The sequence below is a fragment of the Xenopus tropicalis genome, chromosome 10 (genome assembly GCF_000004195.4).
Source record: "Xenopus tropicalis strain Nigerian chromosome 10, UCB_Xtro_10.0, whole genome shotgun sequence".
NCBI lineage: Eukaryota > Metazoa > Chordata > Amphibia > Anura > Pipidae > Xenopus > Xenopus tropicalis.
The window spans coordinates 39,904,505-39,924,806 of NC_030686.2; the positions used below are offsets into that span (position 1 = coordinate 39,904,505).

A 20,302-nucleotide genomic window follows, 5' to 3' on the forward strand; every position below is an offset into this window, starting at 1 on the left:
TCATGGTCTGTGATAGCCCCCCGTAGCCTGTCATGGCCTGTGATAGTCCCCTATAGCCTGTCATAGTCCCCCATAGCCTGTCATGGTCTGTGATAGCCCCCCGTAGCCTGTCATGGCCTGTGATAGGCCCCCATAGCCTGTCATGGCCTGTGATAGGCCCCCATAGCCTGTCGTGGTCTGTGATAGCCCCCCGTAGCCTGTCATGGCCTGTGATAGGCCCCCATAGCCTGTCATGGCCTGTGATAGTCCCCCATAGCCTGTCATAGTCCCCCATAGCCTGTCATGGTCTGTGATAGCCCCCCGTAGCCTGTCATGGCCTGTGATAGGCCCCCATAGCCTGTCATGGCCTGTGATAGTCCCCCATAGCCTGTCATGGCCTGTGATAGTCCCCCATAGCCTGTCATGGCCTGTGATAGTCCCCCATAGCCTGTCATGGCCTGTCATAGTCCCCCATAGCCTGTCATGGTCTGTGATAGCCCCCCGTAGCCTGTCATGGCCTGTGATAGGCCCCCATAGCCTGTCATGGCCTGTGATAGTCCCCCATAGCCTGTCATGGCCTGTGATAGTCCCCCATAGCCTGTCATGGCCTGTGATAGTCCCCCATAGCCTGTCATGGCCTGTGATAGTCCCCCATAGCCTGTCATGGCCTGTGATAGCCCCCAATAGCCTGTCATGGCCTGTGATAGTCCCCTATAGCCTGTCATAGTCCCCCATAGCCTGTCATGGTCTGTGATAGCCCCCCGTAGCCTGTCATGGCCTGTGATAGCCCCCCGTAGCCTGTCATGGCCTGTGATAGGCCCCCATAGCCTGTCATGGCCTGTGATAGTCCCCAATAGCCTGTCATGGCCTGTGATAGCCCCCAATAGCCTGTCATGGCCTGTGATAGTCCCCATAGACTGTCATGGCCTGTGATCGTCCCCCATAGCCTGTCATGGTCTGATGGAATAGAGACAAGTCTATCATTAATGTAAAGCTCAGGGCCAGACTAAAAATGTTAAATATGTTCCCTTATACAGAATCATATCTGACAAAGCTGTCATGCTAATCTTTACTGCCAATCTGTACAATTCCTGTGCAACAAGGCCTGATAAACAGGATTTGCAGCGACTGCCTCCATCCCTGTAAAACTGGATTTTTTTAGGTCATTTAATAGAGACTGATAGTATATTGTTTGTACTTTTTGTGACATTTTTATGTCATTAGGTAGCCAAAACTGAAGTCTAAAAGGTAAATAAACCCTAGAAAAACATTGTTTTAAGTTATGCTTGACATCGTTTGACATCGCCTGCTCTTGACTGGTTTCCTGAACCTCCAACACCTGACTGGCACCAGAGTCATGGGAAAAGCTCAGCCACAGGTAACACTGCTCCATCGACACTGGTGCTCTAACGCCGTTTCACCAGCCTTGAGCCCCAGCACAGAAAACAAGGTTGATTTACTTCTTGTAAGTGTTTGTAGGATTACATAGTAAGATTGTAGCTAGTTGCTCACCTATACACTGGTGTAATTATTGGGGGATCAGTCTCAGCGACTGCAGGGGGGCCCAGGGGAGTAGGGGCCCATTACAGACATGCAGAGCACTAGTTTGCAAGTAGGATGTGTGCGGTGTAGGGAAAGTTGCTGTGAGTAGCATTCCCCAAGTACATGCATGGGCAAATGGGCTTTAGGGAGCCTGAGATTTTCTTTTTTGCTGGGGACCCAGGGTGATAGAGTTAGGCCCCTGCCTATACCCCCCAACTATTGACCGCCTCTGATGAAGCACCCAATGGTGCGAAACGCATTAGGAGTGGGCACCATGAGGCACTGGGATGTACCTTTCCACTGTTTGGTATAGTATGCTTTTGAATTGTTTGTTTACATTTTGAGCCCATAAATGGTTGTTTATTTCACTGAATAACTTGTTGATTAATTGATAGAGTTAGGCCCCTGCCTATACCCCCCAACTATATTTGCTGATAAATAAACTTTTTCTTTATAGAGGTCTTCTAAAGCAGGCCATACACGGGCAGATCCGCTCGTTTGGCGACACCTACGGGTGGCAATATCGGGGAGGCGTGTAGGTGAATTTGATCATTTGGCCCTGGGGCCAAACGATCGAATTCTGCACGCGGCAATGGGGCAGTCGGTTCAGTGCGGTCCCCGATCCGACTGGATTTTCTAACTTGGCCGATTGATATCTGGCCAATTTCAGGCCAGATATCGGTCGCCCAGGCCCCTCGGTTCTGCCCCTGCACGGGCAGATAAGCTGCCGAGTTGGTCCAAGGGACCCATATCGGCAGCTACTATCGGCCCGTGTATGGAGACCTTAACTCCCTATCATAGCATAGATAATAATCTTGTCCTGACATTTTAATAACCATAGGGCTCATTTACAATACACAAGAGACACAAAGCACAGGTTCAAGGGAACTCTGTGTTTAATACATGATCAGGCTCAGAGCTCATGAATGAAGCACTCTGGTCAGGCTGGTAAAACTGAAGCTTGACGCCAATGCTATTAATAGGTAAGAAATATTAAAATATAGAAGGGCAGGTATTTTTCCCCAGAAAAGGTGTCAACACTAGCGTTCTCTGAGGGGGCCAGGAAAACTCATGGGTTGGTAGGGCAGCCACCAGACCAGTAAAAATGATGCCTAATGGTATTAATAGGTAAAAAAGGCAAAAATATATGAAAGTGGTTTTTTTTTCATAAAAGGGGGCAACCCTGTGTGTTGAGAAGGAGGTCCCGCAACTGTACATCACAGCTTGCCACCTCTTTTCTAAGCCAAAGGCCATTTTAACAAATGTACTAAAAGAGACATGTTTATTTAATGGTTATAGTCATAATTATTAGAACAATGACTGTTGTCATTAATAATTAAATTGCAATTCGGAAATATAATGTTGCTATATAAATACCAGGGAATAAATAATGAAAATATAAATATAGGCTGAGGAAATTAAAACGCACGCCTCTACCAAGATGGCAGCCTCGGCCTGACTGTGCGGATGTTACGCTTCCTCGCCCCGCCCCCTTCCCTGTGACGGCTAGCGCAGGAATTGGCGAGAGTCACGTGATGGCGGTTTGTTGCTAAGCAGGAGCGGCTCATGGTTACGGGAGCCCATAATGCTACGCGAGAGCACCGTAAGGAGGATGGGAGTCAACAAGCAGGTAACGGGGGAACCGGGCTGTTGGCGAGTTTAGCCGCCACAATGTTAATAAAGCCTACACCGTGTGCGCTGCTGGGGCTTCTAGAGACTCAGTGTAGTGGGCAGAAGCCATTCTGATTCTCTCAGTGAGCTCTTTGCATTCACTGGCACTTGCGTGTGGGGTCCAACTAAATAAACTCTTATATGTGTTTTCTTTCCATGTAATGCAATCGAGTCAGATACAAAGAAAGTAGCCCTTGCGCTTGCAGGGGGGCCCAGGAGTATAGGGGGGGCCCAGGAGTATAGGGGGGGCCCAGGAGTATAGGGGGGGGGCAGGAGTATAGGGGGGGCCCAGGAGTATAGGGGGGCCCAGGAGTATAGGGGGGGCCCAGGAGTATAGGGGGGGCCCAGGAGTATAGGGGGGCCCAGGAGTATAGGGGGGGCCCAGGAGTATAGGGGGGCCCAGGAGTATAGGGGGGCCCCAGGAGTATAGGGGGGCCCCAGGAGTATAGGGGGGGCCCAGGAGTATAGGGGGGGGGGGCAGGAGTATAGGGGGGGCCCAGGAGTATAGGGGGGCCCAGGAGTATAGGGGGGCCCAGGAGTATAGGGGGGGCCCAGGAGTATAGGGGGGGCCCAGGAGTATAGGGGGGCCCAGGAGTATAGGGGGGGCCCAGGAGTATAGGGGGGCCCAGGAGTATAGGGGGGCCCCAGGAGTATAGGGGGCCCAGAAGTATAGGGGGCACCAGAAGTATAGGGGGGGCCACCAGGAGTATAGGGGGCCCAGGAGTATAGGGGGCACCAGAAGTATAGGGGGGGCCACCAGGAGTATAGGGGGCCCAGGAGTATAGGGGGCACCAGGAGTATAGGGGGGGCTGCCAGGAGTATAGGGGGGGCTGCCAGGAGTATAGGGGGGCTGCCAGGAGTATAGGGGGGCTGCCAGGAGTATAGGGGGGCTGCCAGGAGTATAGGGGGGCCCAGGAGTATAGGGGGCACCAGGAGTATAGGGGGCACCAGGAGTATAGGGGGGGCTGCCAGGAGTATAGGGGGCCCAGGAGTATAGGGGGGGCTGCCAGGAGTATAGGGGACCCAGGAGTATAGGGGGGCCCAGGAGTATAGGGGGCACCAGGAGTATAGGGGCCTCCAGGAGTATAGGGGCCTCCAGGAGTATAGGGGCCTCCAGGAGTATAGGGGCCTCCAGGAGTATAGGGGCCTCCAGGAGTATAGGGGGGCACCAGGAGTATAGGGGGGCACCAGGAGTATAGGGGCCTCCAGGAGTATAGGGGGGGCCCAGGAGTATAGGGGCCTCCAGGAGTATAGGGGGGCACCAGGAGTATAGGGGGGCACCAGGAGTATAGGGGGGCCCAGGAGTATAGGGGCCTCCAGGAGTATAGGGGGGGCCCAGGAGTATAGGGGCCTCCAGGAGTATAGGGGGGCACCAGGAGTATAGGGGCCTCCAGGAGTATAGGGGGGCACCAGGAGTATAGGGGGGCACCAGGAGTATAGGGGGTGCCAGGAGTATGGGGGGGCACCAGGAATATAGGGGGGTGCCAGGAGTATAGGGGGGCCCAGGAGTCCTGGCACAGACAAGTTCTTAACCATGTAGGCTATGAGCCCAGGGCCTAGCACCAGGGCTGGAACTAGGGGTAGGGGGAATAGGCACCTGCCTAGGGTGCAACAGTGAGGGGGCCAGCCCCTAGTCTGGGATCTCTTACCCCCCACCGCTGATTCCTGGTCACTCCCCACTCTGCACACCGTGCTGTGATCCCACCTCAGGGAAGCAGGGGTGAGCCGGCTTGGCCCACCTCTGACTAGCACACAGCAGAACCATTCACTTAACACTCTAAAGGTGGCCATACACAGGCCAATTTTAGTTGCCAATATCAGTCCTTTTAGCAGCTAAAAGGCCCATAAATGGGCACTAACGATGGGCCTGCCCGACCGGCATCTAGCCTGAAATCAGCCAGATCTCGATCTGATCGTTTGATTTTTAGCCGTATCGGCTCGTTGATGTGTTCCCCGAACCGACGGGTGCCTATACCTGCCGTTTTAATTCGATTGTTTGGCCCCAGGGCCAATGACCGCGTTAGTCTTATATCGCAACCTCGCCAAGCGAGCAGATCTTACCGTGTATGGCCAGCTTTAGTGGCATGCTCCCTGGAGTCGGGTGAACAGATCACTTGAGAATTCAGGGGCACGTTTAAAAAAAATTCAGCTAGCAATACTGAATTTCTTGCAGTTTATTTTAAATTCAGTCAGTGCTGCCCTACAACATGTATTTATTAGTAGTTATGTCCCTAATTTTCAAGTAATCTGGTTTCCCTACATCATCAGGGTTCAAGTCAGTTAAGGGGCAGTTCTAAGCATTTTGCTGCCTGTCAAGATGACAGTTGCTTAGGCGGCAAAGCACTTTTAAGACCCTCATTCTGCTGTCGGGGTTAATTTGTATGGCCTACCTAGGATAGACAACTGAGGACGATAGGGAAGGTTGTGCATGGGGGGGGGGATAAATCATTTTTAATTCTATGAATATGTTAAACACATGTAGCAGCACTATACGCTGCATTCAACATTTAAAAGCCATATTTCTAAGCTTTCTGGATAACAGATCCCATACCTTTACAGTGAAGATTGCTACACTTAAATAATTCTCTCTTTCTTTTTCTAAATATTTTTCTCTTCCTTTTTTCGCAGATAGCTTCAGATAATGATATCCGCAAAACCATTGTGCTTAGTGCCTCAAAAAGGGAAATATTTACTGTTACCAGCGGTTATAAGTCACTGCAGAAACGGCTACGGGGCAACTGGAAAATACAGAGGTATAAGAAGCAGTATTCTTTGGCTGGCCTATACCAATCACTCCTTACTGTGCTGCAGATAAAGGACAAGTAGACGTACTGATGTCACCCATTGCTCTGCCTACTGCTATTAATAATTAAACACTGTATTGTGTTGTGTTATATGCTAACAACCAATATGAAGGATATATGTATCGCATACTAAATAAAGTTCTGCAACGTCATATGCCATAACATAATTTTTTTTTTTTTTGCCTTCAGTATAAAGGATGAAATCACAGAAGAGAAGCTGGTTGGAGTAAAGCTGTGGATAACTGCAGGACCAAGGGAGAAGTTCACTGCTGCTGAGGTTTGGGCCATATTCCTGTAATGAATTTGCTTCACGTCTCATAACAGGTTTACAATATGCTACTGTGTCTTTGTGGCCCTACACCAGCAGCTCAGTTATATTAGGGGTGAGTGGGAGCAGGCCCAGACTGCCATTCAAAGTAGGCTCTGGTATTTTAGGTACACAGAGGCCCAAACAGCCCCTCGCCAGCTCAATATATAGTGAATTTCTTACTTTCTTACCATGTGTACTGCCAAACAGAGCCCCCATGTAGTCTGCCAGTCCTCACTGGGCTACCAAATAGCCAATCATAGTCGTTCATCCCTTAGGAAATTTTTCCATGCTGCATTACTTCTCATTGATTTCTCAGTTTTGTGAAGGTGCTAGCTACCTAAACTTTTAAGGTCCCCATACACGGGCCGATTCTAGCTGCCGATATCGGTCCCTTAGACTGATTCTGCAGCTAATCGGCCCATGTAGGGGCACTAACGATGGGCCTGCCCGACCGATATCTGGCCTGAAATCGGCCAGATATCGATTGGGCAGGTTAAAAAATATAGTTGGATTGGGGGCCGCATCAGCTCGTTGATGTGGTCCCCGATCTGACTTCGCCTATTACCAGCGTTCTAATTCGATCGTTTGGCTCGAGGGCCAAACGACCGAATTAGCCTGGATTCGCCCGATATCGCCCTCCCGTTGGTGGGAGATAATGGGAGAAGATCCGCTCGCTTGGCAACATCGCCAAGTGAGCGGATCTGAAGGTGTATGGCCACCTTTAGTACTAGCCTTGTCTGGTGTGTGCACAAGCTCCTTACCACCACCACAGGGGTCCCACAAGAGCAAAGCCGGCTGCCCCAAACCACAGACATGCAACTTATGGAGATTTAATTGGAAGTGCAAGGAAAAAATTAAAAGATGCCTCAGAGTATATGAGCTGCATATGAATTATGTGTATTTTAGTACAAAAGCAGTGACAGGCAGATGTCAGGGAAGTTAGTGGCAAGCAGCCTGGGCAGTGCCAGGAGAGAAGATGCTGGGTGTGCCATGAGTTCTACTTGCAGTAATGAGATGTCACACTTAGAGAATAGAAGCACAGAATGTGCAATCGCTTTCAAACTTAATTAAGTCTGCATTTGTTTATTTATTGATAACTTTCATTTAATTAACTCAGGAGAAATATATAGCAGGCCACAAAACCAATCAGTTTGATAACGCGGCAATGAGATTTTATGCACTATTAATGAAAGGCAGTAAAATCATTTAATGTTCTTGCTATTACTAGTTTATGCAGACACATCCTAAGAGAACTACAAGGGTACAGCCATCACTTAATTTCCTGTTATTATTATTGGCCTGTCAACATATCACACAGCGCTTTACAGTGTGTACTCATTGCTGCTGGCTTAGGGTCCTGCCTGGCACACAGTTTCTCTAGGTACCACGTGTGGAATCCAGCTGCCTGTATAGTGGGTGCTTCAGTGCAGTTTCCTTCGGTGGCACAGGGAGGCATTGTCATTGCTTTCACAGGGCTCCATCGGAGATTGTGTGGGCTGTTTCTCTCTTAATGTAAGATTTTAAACGATGATTCACCTTTAAAGGAGAAGGAAAGGTAAAGTTACTGGGGGTTGCCAAAATGTTAGGTTTTCTCCTAACGGGAGCACCATTGCGGGGGGTGTCTAACATATTGACACCCCCAGTGATTGTACCTTTCCTTCTCCTTTAAGTTAACTTTAAGTTTGTTATAGAATGTCCTATTCCCAACAACTTTGCAATTGGTCTTTATTTTTTAAATAGTTCTTGAGTTATTTGCCTTCCTCTTCTGCATCTTTCCAGCTTCCAAATGGGGGTCACTGCCGTAAAAAACTATTGCTCTGCGAAGCTACAATTTTATTGTTCTTGTTTACATTGAACTGTTCCTTTAAAAGTAAATAAGCAATACCCTGTACATCAGTTTGTCTAACTAAAAGCAAAACACACGCGGTGGCGCAATTTCGGCAAATTGCCGAAAATGCCTCGCGAGGCAACTTCGGCAAATTGCCGAAATCGCCTGCGCAGCGTGTACCATCCCACCGGCGACTTACATGTTCGCCGGTGGGATGATAGTTCGGGGAGATTAGTCGCCCGTGACAAGGGAGATTTGTCGTGGGCGACTAATCTCCCCGTGTGCCAGAGCCCTTAGGGTGAAGACACACGGAGCTACTAGTAGTGGCTACTTGTTGTGGCTACTAAAATAGTCAATGCTCATCATTTACTGATAATTGTCTCAACATGTGTTTTAGGAGAGGCAATTCTCAGTATTGTGTATGGCAGGGGATTTTTTGGCATTTGGTAGCCGTGAAAAAGTAGCTGCTACTAGTAGCTCTGTGTGTCTTCACCCTTAGGCTGGTGCAGTAAGTTCGATATATAAAGTATGGTGTTTATATCCATATTTTTTAGAGTTAAGTTCTCCTTTAATTGATTCATGCAGAGTCTCTGAGATGTAACCAAGCTGTTTTCCGATTGCTTTTTTTTTTCTTGTACAGTTCGAGGTGCTGAAACAGTTCTTGGAGGGAGGTGGGGACATCCTTGTTATGCTCGGCGAGGGAGGAGAGTCCAGACATGACACCAACATTAACTTTTTACTGGAGGAGTATGGCATTATGGTGAACAATGGTAAGATTGAGAGATAGGGGAGAAGGTAATGGGGCTCAGTAGCCCCTCTTGTCTCATCTCTTTCTAACTGCATATGTATACTTGCTATGTTAGATATCATATTAGTCAGGGATTTCAAGTCCCTTTATACATTGTACAACTCACCACTCTTTCTACCTGCTTTTTCTCTCCCCTCTTGCAACGAAAGATTCTGTTGTACGAAATGTTTACTACAAATACTTTCACCCCAAAGAAGCACTCGTCTCCAATGGAGTGTTGAATCGGTAAGCAATATAAATAAAAGTTTCTTTAAAATTCACATTTTGTCTTTCATTAATCATATTTATAGTTTACAAAATATTTGCCTTCCTCATCTGCCCCTTTCTAGCTTTGAAATGGGGGTCACTGACCTCAGCAGCCAAAAACTATTGCTTTGTAAGGCTAAAATTTTACTATTTTACTTGTTACTTTTTATTGCTTATCTTCCTATTTGGTCCCACACCTATTCAGATACCAGCTCTCATTCAAACAACTGCCTGGTTGCTAAGGTAAATAAGACCCTAGCAACCAGATAGCTATGGAAATGCTGTTGAACACAAAGATAAAAAATGACGGACAATAGCAAATTGTCTTAGAATATCAATGTCTACATCATTCTAAAAGGTAATTTAAAGATGAATTTCCCTTTTAATAGGGCCTGTAGCAGAAAACAAAAATAAATTTTGTATGAGTGTAAATTGTAAAGATATTTGGTATCTCAGGGATGTGTAGTCTACCAGTCTATTACAGTCTAAATCTTTGTCCTTTTAACAGGGAGATCAGCAGAGCAGCTGGAAAGGATGTGTCCATGATTATAGATGATGACAGCACTGGAAACAACTCAAAGTAGGTTCTGGAATCTGGGGTGCAGGGAACAACTGCAATGCACCTTCATTAATTTTAGAGGGGCATATATTTGGTTACTTCCTATCAGGCCCGGACTGGCAATCTGTGGGGTCTGGTAAATGCCAGAGGGGCTGCTGTAAGATGCCATAGACAGTCACCATTTATTGGGCTGGGGGCTGTTTGGGCCTCTGGGTACTTGGAATGCCAGGACCCAGGCCCAGACTGGCAATCTGTGGGTTCAGGCAAATGCCAGAGGGGCTGCTGTAAGATGCCATAGACAGTCACTATTTATTGGGCTGGGGGGGCTGTTTGGGCCTCTGGGTACTTGGAATGCCAGGACCCAGGCCCAGACTGGCAATCTGTGGGTTCTGGCAAATGCCAGAGGGGCTGCTGTAAGATGCCACAGACAGTCACTATTTATTGGGCTGGGGGGGCTGTTTGGGCCTCTGGGTACTTGGAATGCCAGGACCCAGGCTCAGACTGGCAATCTGTGGGTTCAGGCAAATGCCAGAGGGGCTGCTGTAAGATGCCATAGACACTCACTATTTATTGGGCTGGGGGGGCCTGTTTGGACCTTTGTTTACCAGAAATGTCAGGGCCTATTATTAATCCCAGTCAAGGCCTGCTTTCTGTGATGCATCTTGTCACAATTCCATGTAGTGTGTGATTCTGTATAACGTAAAACAAGTTTATGCTGTGAACATTTTCCTCAGTGCCATAACCCTCTCTCTTGCTGTTTTGCAGGGCCTTAACCTTTGTTTACCCATTTGGTGCCACACTGAACGTCATGAAGCCAGCCATGGCTGTCCTGTCCACAGGATCTGTCTGCTTTCCACTGAACAGGCCCATAATGGCTTTCTACCAAAGCAAGGTAACTTTCCACTAATTCTTTCTGTAGTTCTTATTCTCTGTGGAGCCCATTATTTTCTTCTGCAACTGACTAATAGTGCCATGTGTGTCATTAGCCAAGATTATGAGATGCTTACCAGAAGCCCCTTTAAAAACAATGACACTAAACACCTTGATAAAACCCTAACCAGTAATTAAAGGGGAACTCCTCCCAAACACAACTTCAAATATAATTTCAAGCAACTTTGCTGTTTACATCAATTAAAAAATATGCAGCCTTTTCATGATTTTTGATGTAATAATACGGTTTGGAATAGTTACCTAAGCCCCACCCCCTGTTCCCCTGCTGATCTGACTGACTACTTTGAGACAGTAACAGTAGCCGCCTGTCCTCATCCTGCCTTCAGCCGGCAACCTCCAAATCCCACAATTCCCTGCACATGTGGTGTGAATAAGGAAAGGAACATCACAGTGCAATGCACCGTGGGTTATGTAGTTCCTGCATGCTGTCTGTAAGCTGTGGATACATTTTGGTTTGGAAGCCATTATAAGATTGGGAATTAGACTTTTATGACTGTCATTGTGCTTATACACAGGCTGAGACACTGCTCTGTGTGACAGTAGCCTTAGAGGAAAGGACGGAACACATTTTAAAGGAATTTTGTAATCTGATGAACTGTTGATTGCTTCACTTGTTGTTTTTTCACCTTCAGATGCATAGTGGGAAACTGGCTGTGTTGGGCTCATGTCACATGTTCAGCGATCACTATCTGGACAAGGAAGAGAACACAAAGATACTGGTGAGATATTGCATTGCTGGTTTGTAGCATACTACCTATTTACTGCAGCCTGAGAAATTGAGAAAATATTGATATTGAGATGCAATTCCCTAATTTTAGGATTGTTGCTTTTTTTTCTTGCATGTGGCAGGATGTGCTAATGCAGTGGCTCACTACTACTGATATCACCCTGAACCAGATTGATGCAGAGGATCCTGAAGTAAGTATATTCAGAAGTAGCCATTCCTAACCTGACTCAAGGGCATTGGGAGTAAGCGACAGGCACTGCTTACAATGTCTTATGTGTAATAAGGGAATCATGTAACCATTAAATAAACCCAATAGGGCTGTTCTGCCCCCAATAAGGGGTAATTATATCTTAGTTGGGATCAAGTACAGGTACTGTTTTATTATTACAGAGAAAAGGGAATCATTTAACCATTAAATAAACCCAATAGGGCTGTTCTGCCCCCAATAAGGGGTAATTATATCTTAGTTGGGATCAAGTACAGGTACTGTTTTATTATTACAGAGAAAAGGGAATCATTTAACCATTAAATAAACCCAATAGGGCTGTTCTGCCCCCAATAAGGGGTAATTATATCTTAGTTGGGATCAAGTACAGGTACTGTTTTATTATTACTGAGAAAAGGGAATCATTTAACCATTAAATAAACCCAATAGGACTGTTCTGCCCCCAATAAGGGGTAATTATATCTTAGTTGGGATCAAGTACAGGTACTGTTTTATTATTACTGAGAAAAGGGAATCATTTAACCATTAAATAAACCCAATAGGACTGTTCTGCCCCAATATGGGGTAATTATATCTTAGTTGGGACCAAGTACAGGTACTGTTTTATTATTACAGAGAAAAGGGAATCATTTAACCATTAAATAAACCCAATAGGGCTGTTCTGCCCCCAATAAGGGGTAATTATATCTTAGTTGGGATCAAGTACAGGTACTGTTTTATTATTACAGAGAAAAGGGAATCATTTAACCATTAAATAAACCCAATAGGGCTGTTCTGCCCCCAATAAGGGGTAATTATATCTTAGTTGGGATCAAGTACAGGTACTGTTTTATTATTACAGAGAAAAGGGAATCATTTAACCATGAAATAAACCCAATAGGGCTGTTCTGCCCCCAATAAGGGGTAATTATATCTTAGTTGGGATCAAGTACAGGTACTGTTTTATTATTACAGAGAAAAGGGAATCATGTAACCATTAAATAAACCCAATAGGATTGTTTTGCCCCCAATAAGGGGTAATTATATCTTAGTTGTTATCAAGTACAAGGTACAGTTTTATTGTTACAGAGAAAAGGGAAATCAATTTTAAAAATTTGGATTATTTGAATAAGATGGGAGATGGCCTTCCCATAATTCAGAACTTTCTGGATAACAGGTTTCCAGATAATGGATCCAACAATAACTGTCAATCTGTTATGCCATCATTGCAGATTTCAGATTACACCATGCTGCCCAACACCAACAAACTCTCCCAGCGAGTGCGCGTTTGCCTGCAGGAAGGAGACGAGATCCCAAGGGACTTTACAACTCTATTTGACATGAGCATCTTCCAGCTGGACACTTCCTCTCTCGCCAAAGTTATTAAGTAAGATCCAGCGTACTTTGTCATTTTTCCTTCAGTTGCTAATTGAAACTTGAAGCAGGGGATGCTGGGAGTAGTCCAGCAGATGGAGGGCATTCTCTGCATTGTTCTCCTCTTCTTTCTATCCCTCACTTGTTAGGTTCTGGTTCAGTGTGTCTGGATTGATTAGGAATTCATATATCGCCGTCTGACCTACTTTATTCAGAAAACAATACAGAGCACCAGACATCCCAGTGCCCAACTCATTATGATTTATAATGGTATTGTCTTCCTCGGGGACACAACTGCATTGTGCTTTTCTACTCACTGGCTATTCACTATTTTCTGTGTCACAGATCATATGAACAGTTGAATGTGAAGCACGAAACACTACAACTCATCCAGCCACAATTCGAGACTCCGCTTCCTGCACTGCAACCAGCTGTAAGTCAGTTCCTTGGGCATCAGCTTCTTAGAGACCACAACAAAAGATCGTCTGCACTCACCCATTTGCAATATATATAGGGCATTAAGACATTCTGTGCAAAGAAATGTCCTCCCCTTTAAGCAAAACAGGGAATGTTTGTCCATATATTGCAATATACTTCAAGCTGGCCAACTATGCCAAAGTCATCCCCTCCTACACTCACTTTTATCTGATTCAGTAAGAATTCTACTGCTTCAATATACATTTAACAAAGGGACTAATTTACCTGCGACCCTCTTGCTTTCAGGGTTAAATCCCCCAAATTGTTGCCCTTTTATTGGCTCCACTGGGATCACCTGACTGTTGCTGGAAAGGGTGGGAGCTACAACATGGAGCTGGCCACTGCTCCCGTATAAACTATAGCAAAAAGATAAAGTTGTCCTCAACCACTAAATTTTAAACCATAAGGCGGGGGTGCAATGAGGCTGTGACCACAAAATACATACAGACACCAACAAGAGATCCTCTGCACTCGCCCATTAGCAATATATGTAGGGACATTAAGCTACCAAGAAATGCCCTCCTTTTTAAACAAAACAGGGATTGTTTGTCCATATATTGCAGTATACTTCAATAATGTATATTACAGCAGTAGAATTCTTAATGAATCGGATAAGCAAGTGTAGGACTGGGCAGACTGGGGATGACTTTGTTGTAGTTGGCCAGCTTAAAGTATATTGCACTGGACTTGGTTTATAATCCCTGGCATTTTAAGTACACAGAGTTCCATACAGTCCCCCCCCAGCCCAATAAATAGTGAGTGTCTATGGCATCTTACAGCAGCCCCTCTGGCATTTGCCTGAACCCACAGATTGCCAGTCTGGGCCTGGGCCCTGGCATTCCAAGTACCCAGAGGCACAAACAGCCCCCCCAGCCCAATAAATAGTGACTGTCTATGGCATCTTACAGCAGCCCCTCTGGCATTTGCCTGAACCCACAGATTGCCAGTCTGGGCCTGGGCCCTGGCATTCCAAGTACCCAGAGGCACAAACAGCCCCCCCAGCCCAATAAATAGTGACTGTCTATGGCATCTTACAGCAGCCCCTCTGGCATTTGCCTGAACCCACAGATTGCCAGTCTGGGCCTGGGTCCTGGCATTCCAAGTACCCAGAGGCCCAAACAGCCCCCCCAGCCCAATAAATAGTGACTGTCTATGGCATCTTACAGCAGCCCCTCTGGCATTTGCCAGAACCCACAGATTGCCATTCTGGCCTGGAGCAGAGTGGCAGATTTTTCTCCTTTCTGAGCCTACTGATACTTTTTTTGTTGCTTTGCAGGTATTTCCTCCCTCCTTTCGTGAGCTTCCAGCTCCAGCACTGGATCTGTTTGACCTAGATGAGAACTTTTCCTCAGAGAAAGCGCGTCTGGCCCAGATCACAAACCGATGTGAGTGGTCCAGTTCCACATCCCTTTCATAGTTCTGCTCAGATCATAAGGCTACCCCAAAATCCAGTTTTATAGACTACAGCCTTCCTTTCTTCAAAACTGAAATAGCCAATACCCTCCCATAAACTTTATTCTTCCCATTTACTCTAGGTACAGAAGATGACCTGGAATTTTATGTGCGTAAGTGCGGTGATATCCTAGGGGTAACCAGCAACCTACCCAAAGAGGAACAGGATGCCAAACACATTCTGGAGTACATATTCTTCCAAGTTGTGGAATTCAAGAAGCTCAATCAGGTACGAAAAATGTTTGTGTCAAATGAAGGGGCAGAGTTATGATTGCTTTAACATTCTGGCTCAAGTTTATCTTAAAGAAAACCCCACGTGAGTTAAGGAGAACTAAAATTTAAATTAAAACATTAGGCTCCCCCATTGGTTAAAGTCGCTAACCTAATACCTTAGGCCGGTGCTCCTGTTCGCTAAAATCTCCTCCAGCCTACTTTGCTTTACTCAGTTCCCTAAAGGGGAACTAAATTGTTTTCTGTTACTTGGTGAAGCATTTATAGATTCTTATATATATATATTCTTGCATGCTGTATTCTGTGTACATTTATTTATTTATTTTACATTTGTATGTGACTGCACAGGTAAGCCTGACATTTCTTCATAGACCATAACATCGCTGGTAGTGTAATGTTGCTACTGACAGGTTTGTTCGGAAAGAAAGATTAGAGGGACCCTCGTTAGTTATAAATAAATAACAGTAAAACAAGTGCACATAATAAGCATTCAGACTAGGTTAAAAGTACGACTTTGTTATTGGTTTGTTACAGGAACACGACATGGATACAAGCGAGGCTGGCTTTCAGAGCATCTAAGATTTACCGGTTTACCTCCATGGGCCAAAAAAAGTCAGATTATCTATCATTTATTTATTCATATTTTTGTATTTTATTATTTTTTTAATCTCAGATACCCTTTGTCGCCTTTAGTTTGTACAGAAAGGGCACAGTTGCACAGAAAAAATTAAAAATATCTTTATGTATATAACTGAAACTCCTGTCTTTTTTTTTTGTGTGTATTTTTGCAGTTGATACTTTACATGTTTGGGGCACACAGTAAATACTGAACATTTTTTCCCCAGTGTTACTCCATATAGGAATAGGAGTTCTGCTAGCTTTGCACTTTCACCATCTGTGATTGTTTCTCAGTTGACTGCTCCCAACCCCTCTCTTTACTCCCCCATAGCCCTCCTACTGTATTATAAAAGTCCAAAGGGGGGTTGTGGGCCTGGCTTTATTGGTCTCTGGTGTATAAAAATACTTGGAAGTAAATATTAAAACTTGTTTGTCAAAAAACCTAAGCTGTGAAAAAACAGGAAAGCAATAGAGTAGCTCCCGTTAATTATCAAAAATAAGCAAAAAGTATTGTGGGAACTCGTTGTGCCAAGCCTTCCATAGCCTGTTACTCAAGCAGAAGATAAATCCTACTTGTAAACATGCTTTTTTTTTCTTTAATGTTCAGCTAGGAAATCCTCTTTACTGGAGTTGCATAGGGACATTGTGTTCTTATGCAAATTATTTAGCTGCTAAGTAACCACTTTATATCATCGTTACTGCCTTCAGTGCTGCCAACCTCCACTTGCTAAGTATTTCCATAAACACCATCTCATGTCAATATGCCTTCTTGTAGGAATCTGTCAGATACAGAGTGAGAGTCATTTTCCTGCCTTACTTAAAGGCTTCTAATATCCTTATAATTGACAGTAGGGGGTACATTATCCCTTATAATACATGGGTGATACTCACAGTTCCCTGTATAACTCAGCCTGCAGCCTTGTGCCTTTATATGGGCACAGAACCCCTCAGTGACTGCCAATATCCTTATCATTTACAGTAGGGGGTAAATTATCCCTTATAATACATGAGTGATACTCCATTCCCTGTATAACTCAGCCTGCAGCCTTGTGCCTTTATATGGTCACTGAACCGCTCAGTGACTGCTAATATCCTTATCATTTACAATAGGTTTACATTAGTTATTAGAGATTAGTTGTCCATGATAGAGTTTTGCTACCATGGCTGACTAATATCTCTTAAATCACCTTCCATCAACAACAAGGCAATCGCTGCTTTGTTTCCCTGAAGTTGCGCAGTTTCCTTCTGCAGGCACCAAAGCGATACATAGGCCTTTCCACTGGCCATTCCCTTTGTTGCTAGTGGAAAGGCAATTCAGGAGACGTTAGTCACCAACGGTAGCAGATCTATTACATGCAACTAATCTCTGGGAGGGACATCAGCCTAAATTTCAGACTGCTTTCTACTCTATATAGTGCCCTTGAATAACAAGCTACTTGGCAGTTTTAGGAGTGGGAAAGTATCACATTTTAAGTCACTGGTAGGAAAGAAATTAAGCAGTGGCCATTGGCCAAAACTTGATACATTATCTATTATGCAGAAACCTGTTATCCAGGTTTCTACATAAGATTGCCACACAGGGCAAGAAAAACCACCCCGCTGCTCCACTTTATGATCTGCTCTCAGACACTGCATCAGCCTGGGTGCAGCAGCAAAGTGGTTTTTGTGTCTGCACCCCGGTCAACACAATGTCTGTGGGCAGTCATACCATAGTGCTGTGGGCACGTGGCAGAGATTCAAAGCGGATTACAGCACTGAAGTTTATACTTGCCCATTTCAGTGCCTAATTCCACTCTGTGCCTGCATGTGGGCCGACAGTGGCTTCAGGTGCGGGTTAGAAAGTAGGAGCCCAACAGATCAAGTATAGACAAGCTTCTAGCCATAACGTTGCTTGAGAAATACCAGCAACAAACCCAGGTAAAAGCAGTTATGGGCACTGCAAGGTCATTAAAACATGTAAGGTGAACTTAGCCTTTAGCAGTGTTTTGCAGACTTTAGGTTGGATCTCGCTGTACCTCTAATGTGTAGCAGTAATGCACCGAGACCCAGGAATTAAACAGAACAATAGGACTTAGTGCCGAGTAAAAGCAAACAAAACTGCTTGAATAGATTATTCTTTATTTATATAACATACAAAGTCCTGTACAGATAGATAAGAAAATAGTCATGAGAAGTAATGTATTGAACAGCACGTGGCAATCAGAAATATTCTGGAAGTTTACAAGGTTTGTCTGCAGAACAAGCAAGTGATATTAAGAGTCAAAACAAGGATTAGGTGGTCACCTCCAGATGCCACTCCCCTCCGACCTCATCGGCAGACAGATGGAAGGAATGGAGCAAGGGGGTATTTGAGGTAACTGGGATTTCAGAGGCACTAAGCTGGCGCTGGTAGCGGAATGGCTGTAAAAAGGAGCGCCCCACATCCTTATGAGTGACCCCAACCCACTGGGTACATTGAGAAGCTGGAACCTGTGGATTTGAAGGTTGGTCTCGGTCAGAGCTACTTGTAAACCTCAAGTCAGAGACAGAAACATCCAGAGTTGGAGTGTTCTCCTCTAAAGCAGAGTTGATCTCAGAGAGCTCCCATATTGGTGGTACAGAAGGCTTCTGCACCCCAACAGCCTGGACCACCATCTCTGAATCTTGCAGTTTAGGTACTTGGATGTCCACGCATATTGCATCAGTGGCCTCTTCCTTATAGGGTGTTGACACTTTTGCACCATAGAATACCCCAACAATAGAGTTACTTAGTGGTTCTGGGGCTAAAGCAGACAGTTCAAACACCTGACCGTCAGGTGGTGGGAATGGAGACCTGCTGAGGCAGGGCACGATTTCCTCAACAGTCATTCGCTGCTTCTCTCCACCTACAAGAGGGCTAGACTCCGAAACCTTAAGCAGGAATGGTGACCCACCGGGCTTGGGACGGGTTCTTTGATCCAACAGTTCAATCCCCGAGGAACAAGGAGAAGAGCTACTCTGAGCTGTGGCCACAAATCCCAAGTCCATGATCTCGGTCAATGTGAGGTTGGAGCTGGACATAAGGAAACTGATACCACTGCTGTCCCAGCTGATAGACATCTTTTAGGCTTCTCTCAAACCTATCAATTAAGAAAAAGCAGTAGGATATTAGATACCATATTTTATTTTTGAAACCAAGAATTAGAGGAAACCCATGCTTAAGTAACTTATGATAGGGGAGCACACATGAACATATTTGGTACAGCAGGTATCCATTTGGGCACAAGCCACAACCCTGAGGGCATTAAGAGACTGTCCTACGATCTATCATTTATCTTGGCACCTCAGTGGGGTCATAGCAGATGTGCGAATGGCCAAAGCTCTCACTTAATTGTTCATTCATACTAAAAAGACATAGCACTCTGTAAAGCCACTCTTATATCTAATGAGTAGCAATCAAGGGCAAACTAACAATAGCAGGAAAGCCAAGTCTAATAGATTAGGTCTGGAGAGTTATTGTAATATTTATTACGGATAGTAGGCTGGGATAACAGTTGGAAGCCAGAAGGAACCAGGCTCCAGTAATCCCACTATTATACACCTCTAAAAAGGACATATGATTAAGAGATTTGTATATAAGCACTCCCTGTAGGGCTTTGCCAACTATCCCACAGCATTCAATTAGTTAGAATTGGCTTAGGGCAGTTAGGATAACAACACACAATACTCCCAAGTGTGAAAAATCACTGCAGGTGTAGCAGGTTGTTACTATTCTTTAAATGGGAAATGTTGCAAGGGATGCCTGTTGTAGGGTTGCAGAACAGGGAATGTGAGTAAGTCTATGTTGTTGTAGTAGTTTTACTATTGGGAAGTCACAGGCCAGTCCAGGCGCAGACTGGTAATTTGTAGATCCAGACAAATGTGGGGCTGCTGTAAGATGCCATAAGGGGGCTGTTTGGGTCTCTATGTACTTGGAACATATTTTGTATCCCAGTCCTGGTCCCCTCAAACAGCATATTGCTTGATGAAAGTCAAATATTCCAACATGTATTTTTGCCTCCAACATATTAAACAAAGAACAACAAAGTTTACCCAAAACAGACAAAGGAAAACATATAAAACATCTCAGCTTCCAAAGCCATTTGTGCATACAACAGCCAACTGGCATTCAAATGAATGGCAAGCATCTCAGCACCTATCTATGTCTCTGTTAATCACCTGGCCAACAAAATGGTTAAATTACTAAACATGCCAGCACCTTCACACAGCAACACAATATGGGTTTGTACTAAGCCCTAGTAACAATTACGCGACACACCACCAACTTGATTCCCTTTGTGCAGCCACTTACCTTCCCTGATAGATTTCCTCTAAATGATTTATTCTGGCTTCCAGGCAAGTAGCCTTTTATATAGTGTTTTAGGAGGTTAAGTAGCCAATCAATCTCGCCTTGTGACCCCACCCATTATCCAATTATCCCATTCCTCACTTGTAGTTGTTAGGCCAGACCAGCTCATAGGGATGCTGGATACTGAGGAATGTGAGAGCCATGTTTCAAGGGA

The 20,302-nt window shown here is 45.2% G+C and overlaps 2 protein-coding genes across 5 annotated transcripts; one reads left to right on the forward strand and one right to left on the reverse strand.

The window, feature by feature from the left end:
- The first annotated feature begins 1,276 nt into the window (after nucleotides 1-1,276).
- ift52 (intraflagellar transport 52) lies at nucleotides 1,277-15,915 on the forward strand. 3 transcript variants are annotated; one of them, XM_031894090.1, is made up of 15 exons: nucleotides 1,277-1,357; nucleotides 2,930-3,151; nucleotides 5,821-5,945; nucleotides 6,186-6,273; nucleotides 8,775-8,904; nucleotides 9,092-9,167; nucleotides 9,697-9,768; nucleotides 10,513-10,639; nucleotides 11,331-11,417; nucleotides 11,548-11,616; nucleotides 12,863-13,017; nucleotides 13,350-13,437; nucleotides 14,758-14,866; nucleotides 15,017-15,162; nucleotides 15,699-15,915. In XM_031894090.1, exons 2-15 carry the CDS (start codon nucleotides 3,107-3,109, stop codon nucleotides 15,741-15,743), a joined length of 1,362 nt encoding a protein of 453 aa, XP_031749950.1. In that variant the 5' UTR covers nucleotides 1,277-1,357; nucleotides 2,930-3,106; the 3' UTR covers nucleotides 15,744-15,915. The 3 variants fall into 3 exon arrangements, with proteins under 3 accessions (XP_031749950.1, XP_031749949.1, NP_001016587.1); XM_031894089.1 differs by having other exon boundaries at nucleotides 1,342-1,444; NM_001016587.2 differs by lacking the exon at nucleotides 1,277-1,357 and having other exon boundaries at nucleotides 3,064-3,151; nucleotides 15,699-15,910.
- Nucleotides 15,916-17,880: 1,965 nt separating this feature from the next.
- On the reverse strand, nucleotides 17,881-20,194 carry LOC733539 (uncharacterized loc733539). 2 transcript variants are annotated; one of them, XM_012952510.3, is made up of 2 exons: nucleotides 20,092-20,194; nucleotides 17,881-18,880 (listed from the first exon to the last, which is right to left on the reverse strand). In XM_012952510.3, the coding sequence occupies exon 2, from the start codon at nucleotides 18,858-18,860 to the stop codon at nucleotides 18,054-18,056; it is 807 nt and encodes a 268-aa protein (XP_012807964.1). In that variant the 5' UTR covers nucleotides 18,861-18,880; nucleotides 20,092-20,194; the 3' UTR covers nucleotides 17,881-18,053. The 2 variants fall into 2 exon arrangements, with proteins under 2 accessions (XP_012807964.1, NP_001037923.1); NM_001044458.1 differs by lacking the exon at nucleotides 20,092-20,194 and having other exon boundaries at nucleotides 17,884-18,866.
- Between the last annotated feature and the right edge of the window lie 108 nt (nucleotides 20,195-20,302).